General features: G+C 36.8%; 1 protein-coding gene across 5 annotated transcripts in view; it reads right to left on the reverse strand.

Moving 5' to 3' along the window:
* RALGAPA1 (Ral GTPase activating protein catalytic subunit alpha 1) overlaps positions 1-19,034 on the reverse strand; it is a 265,890-nt gene that overhangs the window by 27,118 nt on the left and 219,738 nt on the right. For all 5 annotated transcript variants that reach the window (XM_075065524.1, XM_075065523.1, XM_075065522.1 and 2 more), the window contains 2 exons: positions 17,367-17,525; positions 14,779-14,906 (listed from right to left, as the gene is read on the reverse strand). In XM_075065524.1, the coding sequence (XP_074921625.1) occupies positions 14,779-14,906; positions 17,367-17,525 (287 nt within the window). The remainder of the gene's footprint in view (positions 1-14,778; positions 14,907-17,366; positions 17,526-19,034) is intronic.

A 19,034-nucleotide genomic window follows, 5' to 3' on the forward strand; every position in this document is an offset into this window, starting at 1 on the left:
AAAACATTTTAACAGATTAATTGTATCTGTGGAGAATTACAAATTTAAATCCACAGGAGTGACCCTAAATCCTCAATTTAAAATTAATATTTTCAAAAGTATTAAACAATAAAACACCAAAGTCGTATAACATTTCATATAAATATTAAAATAAGTATATTGAATATATAACTCTTAACTCATGATTTGGTCAGTTCTTAAGGTAACAAAAATTGCAAACATTTTAAGCACCAGTTCTGTCAATTTCAAAGTAAAAAACAGTCATTGATTCAGCAACAATGTAAAACAATACTTCTACCCTTTAGAAATCTGAAATAATTATATTAAGCTCACAGACAAAATGCAAACATCAACCAATTCCGTTTTAAAGATTTTTAAAACAAACATGGGCTTTCAAATGAGAAAAGCTATGGGGTAAGAGACATCACTTGCACTGAAAAAAATATGTTGTAGATTTCTTTTCAGCACAAAGATGTTTTAGTTCAGCTAACTTAAATAAAGCAAGCATCTGGAGTTAGTATTAAATTTAGACACTGACAGACCTAAAAAAATGAATATCAGAAATTTTACAGTGGGCAATTACTTAAGAGCTATCTGTATCTAAATGTGCAGTAATCAAATTAAGTTTCTACTTAATATTGTAATTATCAAGAACACAAAATAGTGATTTTATTACGACAGTAAGCAGTAACAAAGTACAGTAAACTGTCATTTAAGACAGTGTCATAGTATCTATGATAAGCAGCATACTGGCTTAAACTAATGCACTATATGCCTCTAGGGAATGACAGGCTCAGAGACTGGATTTTAACATTAAAATCTATCCATTAATCTTGACTTAAATATAATCTACTCGTACAGTAAGAGGAAGAATGGGCATTCAATGAATTATCTTTTTGAAATATAGCAGGGGCATATTTACTAAATCATGTTAGTAGAAACTCTAAATTTTACTATCATTTGCTGGTTCTCTGTTTCTCATTCTATAAATCTTGCATAGCTGAGGATTCCCAGCCATACTCGCCATTGGATCTCCATATCATATCTATAATGGACTACCGATTAAATTCATGAGTGGAGAGGTTGAGACATGAATGGTTGTATTCACAGACACTTCAAAGTCTGTGTTTTAGTCACAGGCTACAGGAGGTGAAAACAAAACAGTGAGATAGACCTGGATAAAAATAATGGTCCAGTCCTGAAGTCCTTACTCAGGCAACATTCCTATTTTGACTGGACTAGAATTTGTCTTATTAAGGACTTCAAGGTAGGGATCAATGTGACTATAGGGCAATGTGTGTTAATTATTTTAAACACCATTAGAACTAGCACCACATAAGCTCCTCTATGAGACTTATGCTGGCAAAAGAAGACACAGCATCGGCACACAGGTAGCCTCTTCCATATCTTTGTGGAGTGTCTATGTGAGACCCACAGAAGCAGCTGTGGAGGACAGGGATGGGGCAGGCCATCAGACTGATGCTTAAAAGCATCTAGTTGTTCTAATCACTACACTGCACAGGCAGTGCAGAGGGATTGCAATTGCTACTGTACTCCAGAGACCTGTGTAGATATAATGGGGGGTGCACTACAGCCCAATACCCTGATTCTAGATATGGAGAGATGAAATTCACCTCCCCAAATTCCTTGCACTTTATCTGTGTAAAGCTTATGTATGCAAAATGATTTTCATCTTACCTTTTTTTCTTTTAAAAAAATCCTTAAAAGATTTTGCTTGGTAACAGTAGGATTAGATCACTGATTTAAATCTTGTACTCTTTGCAGAGACTACATTTTTAGCTAAGGATAACTGTCTGGAAGCAAACTGACTCTTCACCCTGTGGCTCTAACATGAATGTAGAGGTCAAATGTTTTCATACCATTAGAAGTATAAGCTTATATTGTACATATATACAGACAGACAAGAAGAAAACTATTAAAAAGCTTCCTGTGAAGACATCTCTAAAAATGATAGGACTTCATAGAACTAACTTAGAAATACTGAAAATATGGCAAAGTGCACAGTAGAAATAATATTACATTTATACACACACAAATGAATTCACTGTTTGCAATTCAACACCGGTACAGGATAAGTCAACTTCTAACAAGATAAATTTTGTTACTAAGTCCAGTCTATAATTGAGTATATTTTCTTCATGCTTTTGCTTCTCCTATCACAGGAGAAAAAAATATTTTTCCTTACACAGGCAAACTCTTGTACAGATATTAGATAATCAAGTATTAAGCATGAAATTATGTAAAGGCAGCCGTGTAATTATGCCATTTCTGTTTGATTTTTGTAACAAAAAAGTTTTTATGCAAAAAACACATGAAAATAAGTATCAATTCTTAGCTATTTCCCGCTTCTTTAATTTGAGCAGCAATTAGCAGAGCAAGCCCTTTACCCCTCCTTCCCTGTGCTGTCAAGCTGTTCAGAGCAGTTTGCAACCCTATAATAGTACTATTGTGAACAGTGTCTGGGCTTCCTTCCCACAGAGAGTTAAATGGGCAGTTCCTGCTGCCCATGATTGGTGTCCAGTGAAACAATACTCAAGAGCCAGGTTTTATCTGCTCCACGCCAAAGAAGTGAAGCCAGGGAACCCAAGCCTTCATATCATGCTGAACCATATGCCAACCCTGATGGCCCCAAAGGTTTATCACTAAGAATCAGGATCCATCAAGTCCCCTGTGAAATTTCACTTCACATACCTTCTGTGAAATGCATGGCTTTGCTGAAAATTGAACCTTTTTCACAATTGGCAAGAACAGATGGATGGTAACTGTGGCTTGGCAAGTGGAAATTAAAAGATTTTTAATAGCCTGCATTCTTTTATGTTTGAGAGGAGAAACATTCAGAAGGAAAGAGATAAATTTGTGACCCATATTTGGATGGAATTAATCAGCAATTAAAATATTTTTAAAGTATTCCTAAAAATAGTCTTAAAAAGTATTGGGTATTAATTTTATTAGCAGGGCCAAGATTACGATTAGGATTCATGATCTCCTGACTCTCATATGGTAATTCCAATTATTGCAATACTGATTTTTAGTATTTTGTTTTTCTATAAAATATGTGGGGAGGGATAGCTCAGTGGTTTGAGCATTGGCCTGCTAAACCCAGGGTTGTGAGTTCAGCTCTTGTGGGGGCCATCTAGGGAACTAGGGTAAAAATCTGTCTGGGGATTGGTCCTGCTTTGAGCAGGGGGTTGGACTAGATGACCTCCTGAGGTCCCTTCCAACCCTGATATTCTATGATTCTATGATAATGGTGTGTACGTGATTTTACTGGTACCATTTTGGGATGGTCTGATCACTTAATGAGTACTGTTATATACTACACATCTAGCTCTAAATAGATAGTGACATGCACACACACACACGCACACGTACGTTTAGATACATAGGTTTTTTTCCTTAACAATTGCAAAACCAGGGAGTTGGAAGACACAGAAGACAAGTGGGCATGTAGATCCTCCCTTTTTTTCAATTTCTTAGTTATATATATTTTTAAATTTCTCAGGTGGTGCAGGATAGTATGATCTAACTGTTTTGATGACCATATGTAGACCCATGAAGAAATAGATTTGACAATATTCTCAACCAACTCTTCTAAAACCACTGTCATCTTCTATGAGACTGTCGTCTGTTAATTTTGCTTGTAACAAACAAACAAAAAAAGCCGCGATTTATAGAATTATACATCTTTTGCATACCCATAACTTTTCTAATTATAGAAAAGGGGGGATAGCTCAGTGGTTTGAGCATTAGCCTGCTAAATCCAGGGTTGAGAGTTCAATCCTTGAGGGGGCCACTTAGGGATCTGAGGCAAATCAGTACTTGGTTCTGCTAGTGAAGGCAGGGGACTGGACTTGATGACCTTTCAGGGTCCCTTCCAGTTCTATGAGAGAGGTATATCTCCATATATAATCCATATTTGAATTGTATGTGAAGTCCACATTTATTATTCCTGATGAAGATGATCTATAAAGGATTAAAACAATATTTATATCATTTTTTGCTTCTCTATGATGTATAAAAGAAGGCCTTTTAAAAAAAATAATTCTGATTGGGTTTGTTTTAAACCTTAGAAATATCAGGAATATCAAGTCTAGTCTTCCCCGGTTTTGTAGGAGAACTTCTGGGAGGTATCACGGATGTTTGTATGAGATATATAACATTTAAAAGGGGCAAGAATGTTTAAACTTTAACAGAAAGCTTTTGTTATCCAAAACGTTAAATTAATGAGGTTAAACAGGTATTAACAAAAACTAATTTCCTGCTAGCTACAATGAGATCATACTTCATAAGATTGAATTAGTCATCATTTTCTCTTACAGCAAGAGAAAATCCCATATTTGTTTTTATAAAACCATTTCAAGTATATTTTACAATGGTGTAATTAAATATTGATTACGCCACCAAGTTCAAGAACAGTATATTTAAATTTCAGACTTTAAAATAAGAGTGAGACACTAACAGGTATAAATGAGACCTCTTCAAGGCAAGCACTAACTACTCACTATTAAGCCTATACATGCAATTATAATTCCAGAACTTATATGACGGTCCCAGAGAACAACAGGTTTCAGAACTACTTTACTGCTTTTCAGGACACTCCACAGAAATTCTGTTTAAACAAAAATTCTCCTTACATAAAACAGTAAATAAATTGAAGGAATTCTGTGTGCACTTGAATAATATACATCGGCTATAGGCAGGTAGATAGGTAGATATGGAATGAACTGAAATATTCATTTTTCTAACGTAGGTGGGCAAAGTCAATCCATACAAAAATTGGGACAAGAACAATCTGCAGTACAACATACCATCAACCATATGAAAGTATGTGGCTCTGAAATATTTTTTTCTTCATCAGAAAGTGACCAGTGATGCCAGTAGCCCACCCTGAGAGTTTTTCATAATCCAGTTTTATGAGTGGCAAAATTATGCTAGCACAGTGACTTTTGCCTCATTTATATTTGGCTCTTTCATCTCTTTCCAACATGTCTCTTGAATCTGGATAACAGAAGAATTGATAACAAAGCTGTGTTACTAATTCAGAAACAATTATTGACAACCTGTGTTTTTGATGCTAAAATTGTTACACTAAACTAATAGTGATCTAGCTAATGAAAAGAAACAAAAGCTTGTGAAAAAAAGTCAGCATTTCTGAGTTTGGGGAGGGGCAGAATTTTTAGCTTTTTATAATTTCAGTTACTGTTACTGTTCTAATATCCTTTGTTCTGAAGAGAGAAATATGCAATGAAGAAAGTGAAGTAAGGCATTTATGTGTCCTTACAAAAATACACAGATGCTTGATACATATATCCCCAACATGGCTTTTTCAGTTATTTGAAGTGTCTATGTGACGAACAACAAGACAAGAGTTTAAAAACCAATCACAAATGTTGGTTCAATCAGTGGTTTCTAGTGGTTAAAATCAAGGCATTTAAAGTGATGCTTTGGAATTATTCATTGCAAAAAAATTCTATTCTTTCAACAGGTTACTAATAAATGATGTCTGAGAACAAGCTTGTACTACCCTTAAGGTCCAATTGTTACTCAGAACACTACCTAATCTTGCTCCCCAGTGTTGCATTTTAACTCTAATTGCATGATCAAGCCAATAAATTGGACTCAAGGGACAAAAAACACTATCAAGTACCTACCCTGACAAAACCAGAGGTTGCAAGACAATGCACTTCAAATACAAGTAAGGCAAGACATGACAAGCGAGGGAGAGGTATCAAAGCTTGAAAGACAGTCATCAATACTGACAGATTACTGTAATTCTGGCTGTCAGGATGATCGATTTAAGCAGCATATGCCAATCAATACTCTCCTTCATTTACTGAACAACATTAGATATATAGTTAGGTAAGATGTCCCCGAGATAAGGCTCAAACTACATTTAACTAACATAAATAGCATAATTTATGCTTTGGAATTTTAGTCTTTTTTTTTTTTTTTTAATTGGGAACAAACAGCTTACACAGCAGTACAATTATCCATACAAAATTTAGTTTGCATAGTGAAAATTCAAATATAAAACTATTTATAGGACTACTGAATCATCTGTAATATATTTTAAAAACAGCTTAGTTTATAACATAAGATCCTAAAATGATTTATTTGATTTTAGAAAAATGATTTGATTTTAGAATTTTAATATATGATTTCTTATGAATTAAAAGACATTTTCCTTTTCTTGGATTTTCAAGAGGTTTGCTGTTCTGAGTACTTGAGCTGACTTTGGCTTACATAAACCAAATCCTTCTGATATATTTCCTTCAAGTAGTCTTTTTTTATAACTACTCATTGTTTAAATGTCCTTTTGAAATCAGTGACAAATGCATAAATTAAACCAGTTTGCTCATAATAAAAAAACCTATACAAAAATGGTTTGAACTTTTATTAGAGTTAAACGTAAAACAATTTTAACCCCACCTCTGCTCTCTAATATTTAGGTAATCTTATTTTAATGCAGAAAGTTGTACACTATGCTCGTTGCTTTGAAACTGGAATACCTGAATAAACTATTAAAAATAATTTGATATAAATTAGCATACCTCTTGGGATACTCCCAATTTTTAAGAGTAAATAAATTCTTATATTTCACAAGTGAAACTAACTTATCTAATCTTGTACTAGTTAGAAGATGAGGAGAGTTTTTAGTACAATTTAGTTGTGAAATAATTGTCAAATCTACCCATGACAATGTGCTAGTGAGTCTGGATAGAAAATACTTAACTGTTGTGATTTTTTGCTTGGACTTGGGAAGCAATTTCCTTCATGGCACAGTGGGACGGACTTTGGACATCCGGCCTTCCTTTGGTGCACTCAGCAGGGATAGGGTGACCAGATGTCCTAATTTTTGGGCCTTTTTATATGGGCTTCTATTACCCTCCAGGCCCTGTCCCGATTTTTCACATTTGCTCCCTGGTCACCCTAAGCGAGGATCATCTGTTTGGATCATGTAGCATAAATCTACAAAGCAATCTTTCATGATTAGGGATGGTATGAATAGTCACCTAAAATAAAGGTATTGGAAATGCCCAGATATCTGTCTGGGACAAAAAAATCATCAATACTGAAGACCTAAAATTATCTCTGTTGTCCATTCCTCTTCATCTGTGGTGGGGGAGTCAATGATGTACATTTTACCCCAGGTGTTTATGCCCCAAACTACACTGTACTTTTGAAATCCCACAGCCAAATCTTGGATGCTCTGGGTTTTCAGAAATATGGTGCAATTTGGTGAGTGTCCTAGAGGTGTACGGTAATTTGAACAAAACCGCAGGAGCATAATTCAGTGCAGGGGCAACTACAAGAGGATACATATTTCCCCATTTTCAGGGAAGGCCACAGTGATCAGTGGTAGCCTGCAGAGCCATCTCTATGGTATGACAAATGGGGGTGACTGCCCCGAGCCCCACGCTTTGGGGGGCCCCGTGCTTTGTGAGGAGGTGGAAGGTGAGGTGAGGCGAGGCATGAGAAGGAGCCCCCCTACCAACCTCCCTCTCCCCTAGTGCTTTCTGTCTGCCGGCAGGCCCCACCACTCAGTCCTCCCCCTCCCTCCCAGTGCCTACAACCAATCAACTGTTTGATGGGATTAGGAGGCGCTGGCAGGGAGGGTGTGAGGGCGCAGCACACTTGGGGGAGTGGCTGGATCTGGGCGTGGAAGAGGCGGGGCTGGGGCGGGAAGAGGCCTTGGGGAATGGGTGCAGTGGGGGCTGGGCCTGGGCGGAGCACCCCCCAGCAGATAGCAACTCAGCGCCTATGTCCCAGGCCTTGCACCTCCCTAGGGACGGTGCCTGGTAGCCTGGGAACTCCTCTCTCACTATTTGGGGAGGGGGGGGGAAGGAGACAGAGAGAGAGACAGAGAGCAAGCACACCTTATGACATTTATATTGGGTATTCAACTACTGATGCAAAATATATGATATTAATTGAATACAAAATGCTGATATTTTTCTTTCCTAGACTGGAGAAATATGGTAGTTAGAGGTTGGGTAGGAGGAAAAAAGAAACTGGCATCAGGAAACCAGTGCCCTTCCTGCCTTCTATTTTTATATTTCTATGTCAGTAGTACCCATGTTTAAGAAGAAACCTGTGACTAGAATTGTGAACAAGCAATTCCAGATCATAAGACAAAAAACCTCAGAGCATTGCAAGTTGTAGTTAAAGTTGTTCAATTTGTAAAATTAAAAATACAACATGCAAAAAACAAAAAGTGCTATAATATATATTTGTTAAAAGGTTATCGACTATTCACAAATGACAGCCTGAAAACTTACCAGATCAATATGAACTTTTCTTAATTACATTAAAAAAAAATCTGCCTCAGAACTTGAATGGAACAAAGTTTCTCAGTTTCTGATATATTACTTCTTCACGCCATTTTTATTTTTAAGATAAAAGTAAGATGGAATTTAAAGCATGGAAAAGATTATCTGAAGACAGATGTTAGTCTAAGAGGCACAACAAATATGAGATCTGTTTTCCTGCAAAGCCCTCTTCTGGGCAAATCAGTAGAAAGCATATCAAATGAATCAAGTAAGTCCCTCTTCATTAGAAGTTTGAATTTTACAAGTAACTTTGAAGTTTTTTCAACCTTGAAGTGAAACCTCAAAAAATTATCTCATGAATAAAACAAGTGATGGAAACAATACGTACTCAAAATGAATATGAAAAACAAAGGATGTAGGGAGAAGAGTAATGTGTTGGTGTATAAGGAAGATTTTTTTTGTTCTCATTAAAACAATGTTTCAACTATTAACTCTTCAGGAATATACTATAAACAAAATGTAAGACCAGTTAGCGTCTAGGCAGAATCCAGGTGTTTATAAATAGAAAGGCTAGGAAAGACTATTTTGCTAACTATCAACCCTGCTTTATATATCTTACTTTACTGATATTGCCTCCTTTTCATTTTATTTTAAATTTTAGGCAGAATCCTTAAAGGACATTAGCCCACATTACAAAACCTCCAAAAACATTTTTCATGATTGTCACTCTCTCCTAGCAGAGAGCTGCAAGAGCAAGATCATATTATAGTTCAAGACCTATATGCTCTGGTGTGGAAATAGGCATACAGTGCCTATTTCCAACACACTTAGAGTTGCTAGCACTGTAAGCCTCTTACGAGCAAAGTTTATCAAAGTAAACAAATTATTTATATTGAATGGCAAAGTTTTTGAGTCAAGAATAGAACTACTCCATTTTCTGTAAACCTGCATGCATGTTTTCTGAAACATTCTCTCCATGAAAGCTTATTTTTATATAATGGAGGCCCCCACCTTTCCTCTTCTAAACAAGCAGGTGAGTAATGGGCTAACTCAGCAATCCAACAGCATTACATGTACTACCCCATGGATATAAAGATCCTAGATTGATCATTTGCTCTGATGGTGGCTGTAGCATACTAATAGTATGTTTAGCTGCTGAAGAGAGAGTGCCTTTCATTATTTTGCCAGCAACTTTTTTTGGTGGATCCAAGAATGCATTAGTGGCACTAAAAGGTGCTATACCAAGCCTTACTTGTCCAAAAGATGGGCTTTTTGACACAAAGATTTGGGGAGCAGGCAATAAATGGGAATTCAGGGAACCAAGGATTTTTGGAGAGCTAAGAAACTGAGGGGGATTGAGGGATCAACCGTAAAATAAGACCCTAAATTCCTGATTGACCCAAAATGAGATTTTTAAAGGCTTCTGTATTGGCACTATGAATTGGAACAAACATCCTCTGACTTTAACCAATTCAGATTAGCTCACTGAACTGTATGGAAATCCTTGATCACATATTCTCATTAAAGATCCACAAATGAGCAAGACCACACAATATCATCATGTTCTATGCACTGAACCTACCAACTGATAGGAAAAAATCAGAAATGGTGGAGAGTTTGAACATTCCATAGTTCATTAGACATAAGACGAACACCAGAAGAAAAAATAATCTATGCTTATATCATGCAAATACTGAACTTAAGCTTTCTAAGCAAGCTAGAAGACCTAGAACAAATCAACAGTAGGTCTGCAAGGGGTAATTTAACTACACCTCAAGGGAAATGGCCTAAGTAGTTGAAATTATTTAAAATCATGTTGATCTTGAGAGAGGAGACAAAGAAATAGTTTTTAAGGCTAGAAAAGATCATTATGATCATCTAGTCTGATCTCCTGCATAACACAGGCAATAGACTCTAACCAAGTAATTTCTGCATCAAACCCCTAACTGCTGTTTGAGCAACAACTTGTTTTAAAAAGATATCTGGTCTTGACTGAAAGGACTTCAGGTGATGAAGAATCCATCATGTCCCTAAGTAAATTATTCTAATGGCTCCTAACTGTTAAAAATGTGTACCTACTTCCAGTCTGAATTCGTCTAGCTTCAGTTTCCAACCATTGGATTTTTTTCATACCTTATTCTTCTAGATTAAGGAGCTCTCTTCTATCAGAAATTTCTTCCTTGTATAGATATTTATAAGGACAAGATGAGGTGAAGTAATATCTTTTATTGGACTGACTTCTGTTTGAGACACACAGAACTCTTCTGTGTTGCTGGAAAGCTTGTCTCTTTCACCAATAGAAGTTGGTCCAATAAAAGATATTACCTGATGTGATAAAGTCAGGCCGGATACCTGAATCCAATTAAGGGCTGCCAGAGACCTTTTAAAACCCCTCCTCTGGTGAGAGAAAGGGGAAAGAGAGGCAAGCTCCTTCCAGGCTAGTGGCAGCAGGGAAATAAGCTGTTCCAGGAGAAGCTGTGCTCCTTCCCATAGGGGAAAGAGCCAAACCTGACTGCCTGCTAGGGGAAGGATTGACACCCCAAGGCAACCAGCAGGACACCCTGCACCAGCAAGGAGGCAGCGAAAGGGCCCTGCTGGTTTTTTTTTGTGTTTATGAGACGGTTTCCTTTTGGTTTGGTGGAGGATCACCCCTTCGGCTGACCCCGAGGCCTACCCTGAAAATATGAGAAAAGGAGCACAGAACTGGGAAGGCAAACCTGCCCTGAGTGGGGCTGATTACCCCAGGCCCACCAGCACGAGACGGGGAAGTGCTAAGTCTGGCAAGACGAAGGAGGTGCCTTGCAACACTGACCCAACATTGTCTCTCTAATCCCGAGACCAACACAGCTATAACAATACTGTAAATTACAATGGTATTTATAGACCATGCTCAAGTCACCTCTTAATCTTTTCTTGAATAAACTGAATAGACTGAGCTTCTTTAGTTTCTCACTACAAAGATATTTTTCAGACCCTGAGTCATTCTTGTAGCTCTCTTCTGAACACTTCCCAGGTCTCCAATATCTTTTTTGATGTGTGGACACCAGAACTGGAGACAGTAATTCTAGTAAGTCTCATAAATGTCACATACAGAGGTAGTACCAGCTTCCAGCTCCTACTTGATATTCACCTGTTTACACATTCAAGGATCATGTTCATGCTCTTCGTTACAGCACTGCATTGGGAATTCATATACAGTTTGTTATCTCCCATTAGAACAGCAAAAACATTTTCAAGGGTGATACTTATAATAAAATTCCAATTGCAAAGTGGTTACAGAAATAATATATATACACACACACGCGAGCCACAACGTTTTGAAACAGTAAAACACAAAATTACTGCAATCAAACTACATGCACCTAGACAGTGACCCCAGACTCCTCCCTTCAGTCACCATTACTCTTTCAGGTTCCAATCCCGCAAAGACTTGCGCATAGTGCAATTCTACACAGAGTGAATAGTCCCAGCAAGCATATATGTGTTTGAATACCTGGGGCTCTAGAGACCTCCACCTTGGCTTTTTATATCACCAAAAAGCCCCTTCCGGATATGGAGAAGTACACAGCTGGGTATAGCCTGACCAACAGTAATCCAAAAATGTCTATCAGGTAGCATATACTACATACTGAATGGTGACATGGCAGGTGGGACGAATATCAGACTGGAGTCAGACTCCTGTGTTCTAATCACGGCTTTAAAATCAACTACTATAGTGGTTTTGAACAACTTTAACATCTCTCTCTCAATTTCTCCATCTTCAAAAAGGAGAGAATACCCAACTACAGGACACAGCTGCCAACTTTCACCTGGTAAATAAGCATCCCGACTTTCACAATAAGCCAAAAACCAAGCTAATCCCATTTCAAAACAAGAACAAACCAAGCCAATCCCTAAGAACTCCAATGCTCTATATGACTAGATCCCCTTGGCGTGCAGCATGGGACTGTGGTGGGCCTGCTGTGCACCCCTGACTCTCTCCCCCACGTGCCACTGCTTGCCAGGAGCCAATCAAAAAAAGAAGCAATAAGCAACAAGCTACAAGCCAAAAACTAGCCAACAAGCAACTCACAAGCCAATTAAGCCAAAAACAAGCCCAATGTCTGTTTTTCTCTCGCAGGTTTGGCATGTCTGCTACACGGTTTGAAGAATGTCTGACACTCATTTGCCAGAACACTGATCTACTCTGCCATGACCTACCCCCTCAAAACCCAGTCTAATTTAATTACTATTGCCCCATCTTCAATGTCATCAATAAATCACAATGCTGCCCCCAATTAAATCTGCCCCTCCTGTCCAAACAAACAAACAAAAATCAATTTGGTTCCTGCTACTTCTTTGGAGGGCTCTGTTGCGCTTCAATCGTCTCACTGCTGGACACGCATAAGGCCCTCTCCATCTGGGCCCTCTGCTCCTCTGTCCTGATTACCCTCTGAAAAGTAAAGGCTCCAACTAGTCTGATCTCTTTCATCCTTTCCCCTCCTAAAAATGGACTAGTATGCGTGGGTCACTCTGCTCCCTCTTTTTCCCTTTCCCTCCTTCTAAAGGAGCAGCAACAGGGCTATTCTGTCCTTCTCTTCTCCACAGAAGCGGGCAGGGGATTCACAGCCCAGTTCATCAGAGAAAACATTTTATTCATCCTGAGAAAGTAGGTATTTGAAGCCCTGCTCACATCTCTCACAGAGGTATCATGAAGATTAGATAATGAAAGTGTTTGCATATACAGCAGATAAAGCCTTTTATCTTCAAAGTATTAGGAAGAGCAGTGAACACAACACATAATCCGAGCAGAGGCAGATGCCAATTCACACTATGTCACCAATTAATAACAAAGTCATTTAAAACCGACACCCAGTATATTGACACTTAATGTGTATGCTAAATGGGGTCACAAATTCCAACATACAGAGAATACCTTTCATACAAAAGCTAATGATTTAAAATGATAAACGTCCATATTTTAATGGTGACCACTGTATATAATAATGATGTATGATATGTAGATAAGCAACTACAATCAGGAGCACAGAATCTGCAATCTTTGTAGGAGTTCTTCCAGTATATATAACCTTCAGGTCCTGGACAATTTCAGGGCACTGAATTTACAAACCTGCAGGTTAAGTCTGTGGGATTTGTTATATTCACAATACTCCTCACAAAAGCTCAGATACACTGCTACTTTGCAGAGCACATAGAAGGTTATTTCAAGGCAAGTAACTTTCAACTGTCCACCCTGCATGGTTCAGTACACCCATAGGCCCCAGCAATTTTTGAGGTCAAATGACGGCAATACATTTGGAATTCCTAGTCCAACATGGCAAAATAAATTAAACAAGCAAACAATAAAAAATACAGACCTCTCCAAAAGTGAAATAATGGTGCATCTGCGTATCTATCAACAAAAAGACTGCAGAAATGTCATTAAATGTGATCAATGTGATAGACCATCATCCATCTATACACCTATATCATCATATCAAATGTGACAAAAAAAGCAAAATTACACAACTACTATAAAGATAATTTCTGAAAGAATACAGAACATTTAAGTAATAGTCTATCAGCTGACAAATGCAAGTCAATAAATCTATACTGCAGGTAGAAGTTAACATATAAAGTTGAAAAAAAATCTTAATTCAAGTTTAAACTCTCCTGTTCATTACTTAAAATAGATACAACAAAAACATACATTTACTAGTTCAAAAACAAAAATAGTAGAAGTCAATCTTAGAAAGGGGAGAAATGTAAAAAACAACAAACCATTTACTATGTAATGATATATATGGATAAAAGTGTGTAGCTATATTATGTCAAGTGATATTATTATTATTATTTATTTATTTATTTTTTAAGTGGACTAGTTTACCTCATGTTTTTATTTTCACTTCACAGTATTCTGCCATCTTATTTTCTTAGGAGCTACTTGTTCTGAAGTTTACAGAAATATAAAATTCCAACAGGAAAAGGTGATAAACTTTTCAGGCTTCTCTACAAAGACATGCCTATGTAACTTTGATGATGGCCTGGTGTTCTTAACTGTATTATACAACTATGTATCAGGTACCATAATAATTAAGTTAATAAGCAGCAATAGAAAGTATTTTTTTCTCTTTTTGAAACAAAAATAATCCCACTGGATTGAAACACAAAATTACACAATGTTAACAATGAACAAATATCTACTTTCACTAAAGGAATAAGCTGCTAATAATACTACAAATCAGCTATTTTTGGAAAAATCTGTATTTGAAATGGATTTGCAAATGAAACCATTGTTCCCTTTTTAATAGCACTAAAGGGTCTTCATTTGGCAATTTTAAACCTGAAGTTTCTTAAAAAAAAAAAATCAGTTTAAAATATATTCCCTGAATTAAATTGACAGAAATCTAAGGCTTAAAAAACAAACAAACAAAAAAACACCACGAGAAAAATATTTTTAGCCCTGAAAAGTCAATGTATGTGAAAACTGTACAGGTGAAAAGGATACAAATTTTGGTATAATGGAATCAGTGATTTCAGTGCTCGGCTTGCATTTATAGCTGTCGCACGAACCATAATAGGAAGAATTTTTCCATTAACAATAGCGCCATCGAAGAGTGGACCAAAGAATGGAACCTGAATCAGAAATTAATAAATTCAACCCTAATATGAAATCTCTGCTATAACAATTAGAAATCAATATTAACAATGGAGAGCTCATCATTCTTTTTCTTCCTCATCTCTGGTTAATCACAACAACTATTTGTGATAGACCTACTCTTTCATGAAAATACTCACCCATATAATGTGGTAACAGATAATTTTTCTGCACATTCTGTTTTAAGTAACCATTTGAATATTGTGTCTCATACAGACTTATTTTCAACACTTTCTGCTGAAAGCCTAATAGTAAGTCATATATGTGACACTTATGAAGTTCAAAGGCTAAGGGAGGGGAAATGATTACCCACTTTAAAAAAATATTACATCTTTAGATACTGCATGCATCTATAGTGTGGAACTATCTATTACTGGATCTTTATCCACCACTCTCTTTCCCCCCATTTGTTGCTCTCATTTTTTATATCATATCTACAATTAGACTGTATGCTTTTTGAAGCAGAAACCACACATGAAAATCTTGACTCCCACTGAAATCAACTGGAGTTTTGCTGTTGATTTGAAAAGGGCAAGGATTTTACCCCCATGTCTACTGTGCGCGCGTAACGTATCTAGCACACTTTGGTAGATAAGTACATGAATAATAAAATCAGTCTGAATGCTTTTTGCTTATACGTTAAACAAATTCAAAATAAAAAAGTATGATTACAGGTGGAAGGCCTGATTCTCTATTTGCTCTCATGTGTTTCCTTCACTGCAGTATTTATCATGCTAACTTCATGTGAAATCACTGATATCAAATCTTGCATTTGTGTGTACATAATAGATTGATACATGGCTAACTACCAGATATGTCTGCAAATTCAGGCTTTGGATACATAAACTTACAAGCAGAGTTTTAGAAGTTAGGCTGAGACTAGCAGAAAGTTTGGTCCTTAATACATGTATATCCCCAAAAGTCCACAGAATTATCTGTCTCTAATATTTTGACATTATATTTTTCACTGACCAGTTAGCATCTGGGACTCCCTCATCACTCTGGAGCAGCTGTGTGTGGACCTCTGGTGACCTGTGGAGCACTTGCTGGTGTTTCACAGATAGAGGGCTTGTTACATACTGCTGGGTCTCAAGTAAGAAGAGACCCAGACCTTTGTTTTTTAGCAACTAAGTAGCATAAAAAGAGTAAAAATATATAAAATACCTTCCTTTTTGTGTATGTAAACAATTGCTGTAGTTGCCACCAGAAGGATTTTATATGGCTGCAAAAAGGGAGAGAGGTGGTCTATATGTGATCATGAATGGGAGAGGTACCCATTAGGCAATCTGTCTGCTAAGATGTGATCCACACTACAAAGGAGTTTTAGTGTACTATTTTTGACAATACTCGATTTTGAGCATCTTGAAGTTATCTAGTTTGATTGGTGAAGTAATTCATTTTCCATTTAATGGAAGATGCTATTAGGGCAAGGATGTTCCCTTCTTTCTTAAAGCAATTAAAAATAGTAATAAAATATGGCAATAATGTAACTCCTCAGACTTTCGAGTAAGAAAAAAATGTATTTTTAATTAAAATGTGTGCATCCTTGGTACTACCATACCATTTATGGCATTGGTTTTATCCTGAATGCCATATGAATGCCACTACCATACGACACAGTGCCATATGGTTGACTTCACATTTCTCTCATGTAGCTTATTAGTATTAATATTTATAGTAAACAAAATCCAGTGTTGTAAAATACAAATCTGTAAATCCATGCCACTGACATCCCACCTAAGAATTAAGTGATCCAAACATTTATTGATGCTTCTAGCCCAACAGCTGCTCAGTCCATTTTGAATGGTTAATCTGGTGCTGTTAAACAGCATGGCTATGAGACAGGGAGGCAACCACATTAAAACCCCAGTTCAACAAAATATTTAAGCATATGCCTTACTTTAAGCAAGGCAAATAATTCCATTATAGCCAACATGCTTAAATACCTTTCTGAATCTGGGCCTGAATTCCTGTGTGCTAGTCTAAAGGAAAGGTAGAAATGACAGAGAGGAAGGAAAGGCAAGTGGTAATACTGAATGGAGCAAGGAGGAAGACGTAGCCAGCTCAAGACAGAGCTAGAATTTGGATTCATGTGCTAATACAATACAATACAAATCTAACAAACCAGACTAAATTTAATTTAATCTAATCTCAGAGGTCAAGTGACTATATAAAATACTCTAACCTTTGTTCTTGCAGTTTATATTAGTTATCCGAACTGCTTGATGGGATTATGGCCCTTTTGTTCACAGTTCCTTATTTTCCTCTCTACACTGCACTCAGTACACATGACTTCTATCTTGTAACTATTACTACTGTCATTATTAAAGAAGGATTACCTTGTTGGATCAATATATCACACCATAAAAAACAGTAACATATATTTAAACAACCCAAAAGTTACTCAACACATGAGGGAAAACACAAGGAATTTTTACCTCTGGTTTTTTCATGATCTGGATACTGAACATGTGGTTTTTCATTGGATAGATAACAATAAGAACATCACCAAATTCTGTAGGAATTATTCCTCTCCTGTAGTCTCGAGTATGCTCTGACCAGACAATGTGCACTTCGTCATTTCCTAAATGTCTTAGCTGGAAAAAGAAGGGAAAAGCAAAACAATTTTTAACAGCTGAGTACACAGTACTGCAGCTGTACAGAGATAGCCAAGGCTTGTATGCCAAATGACAACGAACTGAAGAAGAATTTGTGGGGTGCAGAGAGAGGACACATCCAAACCACATGGCAATGTCCCTGATTTAGATGCAAGTCAAAGCAAACATTCACAATTAGGTCTGTGTTTGGTATGTTGATGTCAGGTATGACTTTTTTTAAATGAACAGCTCTGACAATATAGAATATTTCCAAGTTAAATCTACAGTTTTCCCTAATAAAATTGGTAGATGTTGTTCAGAGGCTTGTATTTGATTTATCAAAATACTTCAAATCCTCACACCAAGATTAATAGGGACTAATTTTGTAAGTGTGAAATCTTTCCATATCAATTCTCAAAAGAGAATCTGGCTCCTCTTGCCAGATTGGAAATGGGCTACCATCAAATAAAGTAATCATAGAGAAAAATGTAATCTGGATATTCCATGGCTCCAAAAACCACTGAAACTAAGTATTTATTTTTTCCTTGAAGCCTGAATACCCTTGCAAATTTTCAATGGCCAGAAGTTTCAAAATGTGCAACACTGAAACCATTTGGAACAATAATATAGTAGGTTAAAAGAAATACTTTTAACTCATGTAGGGTGTGACTTTCAAAACTGCTCACCACTGGCTGAACTCTTCCATTAAGTCAGTGGTAAACTCCAATTATCCTTCATGAAAGTAGAATTAGGCCAATGGTGAACACTTTTGAAAATATCAACCTTATGCTCCAAAATTCACCTTCATGTGTTCTTTCCTGAAAAGTCATTGTAAAAATGGCATGAGGTGGCTCCATGTTATTATTTCTCAATGGATTTCCTGATCAAATGTGTTCAGTGTACAGATAAAATGATGTTTCCTCCCACTAAGTGACAGCCCTGAAAACTCAATCTTGCATCTGAGAAAGCTTTCCCTCTCGCACATCACCACCAATAACAAAGGTTGTATGTGACAAATTAAGTTTTCAGTTACACCTTTTCAACCCCATATTATACCATTTCTGTTGGCCCATTGCCTTCATTTAGCTTTCACAGTGTTACCTGTAAACTATTTAGTAAACCATTCTGTTGATGCTACTCAAGGAACAGAATCCAACTCACACTTTGAACTGTGCTGGCTCTGTACTGATAATAAGAGTAAGAAGAAGTCAGCAGATACTACTCTGAACAAAACAAAAAACAAACACATACGTACACATACACATAAAATAAGAAAGGGCCTCTTTTACACAGTCATTTTAAGAGCATATCTGTACTTTAAATAAAAGTAAAACCTATGCAGCATCTCTGGATAATAAACAGATACCTCTGAGTAGAGGATGATTTAACAATATAACCTACAAACCTCTTAGAATACTATTTAGGATTTACTTAAAAGGGGTTAAATTTTAGGTCCTAAACAGATTGTTAGTGGACTTCTTTGCATTATTACAAGTTTGTGCTGTTCTC

Source organism: Chelonoidis abingdonii, chromosome 4 (assembly GCF_003597395.2).
Source record: "Chelonoidis abingdonii isolate Lonesome George chromosome 4, CheloAbing_2.0, whole genome shotgun sequence".
Taxonomy (NCBI): domain Eukaryota; kingdom Metazoa; phylum Chordata; order Testudines; family Testudinidae; genus Chelonoidis; species Chelonoidis abingdonii.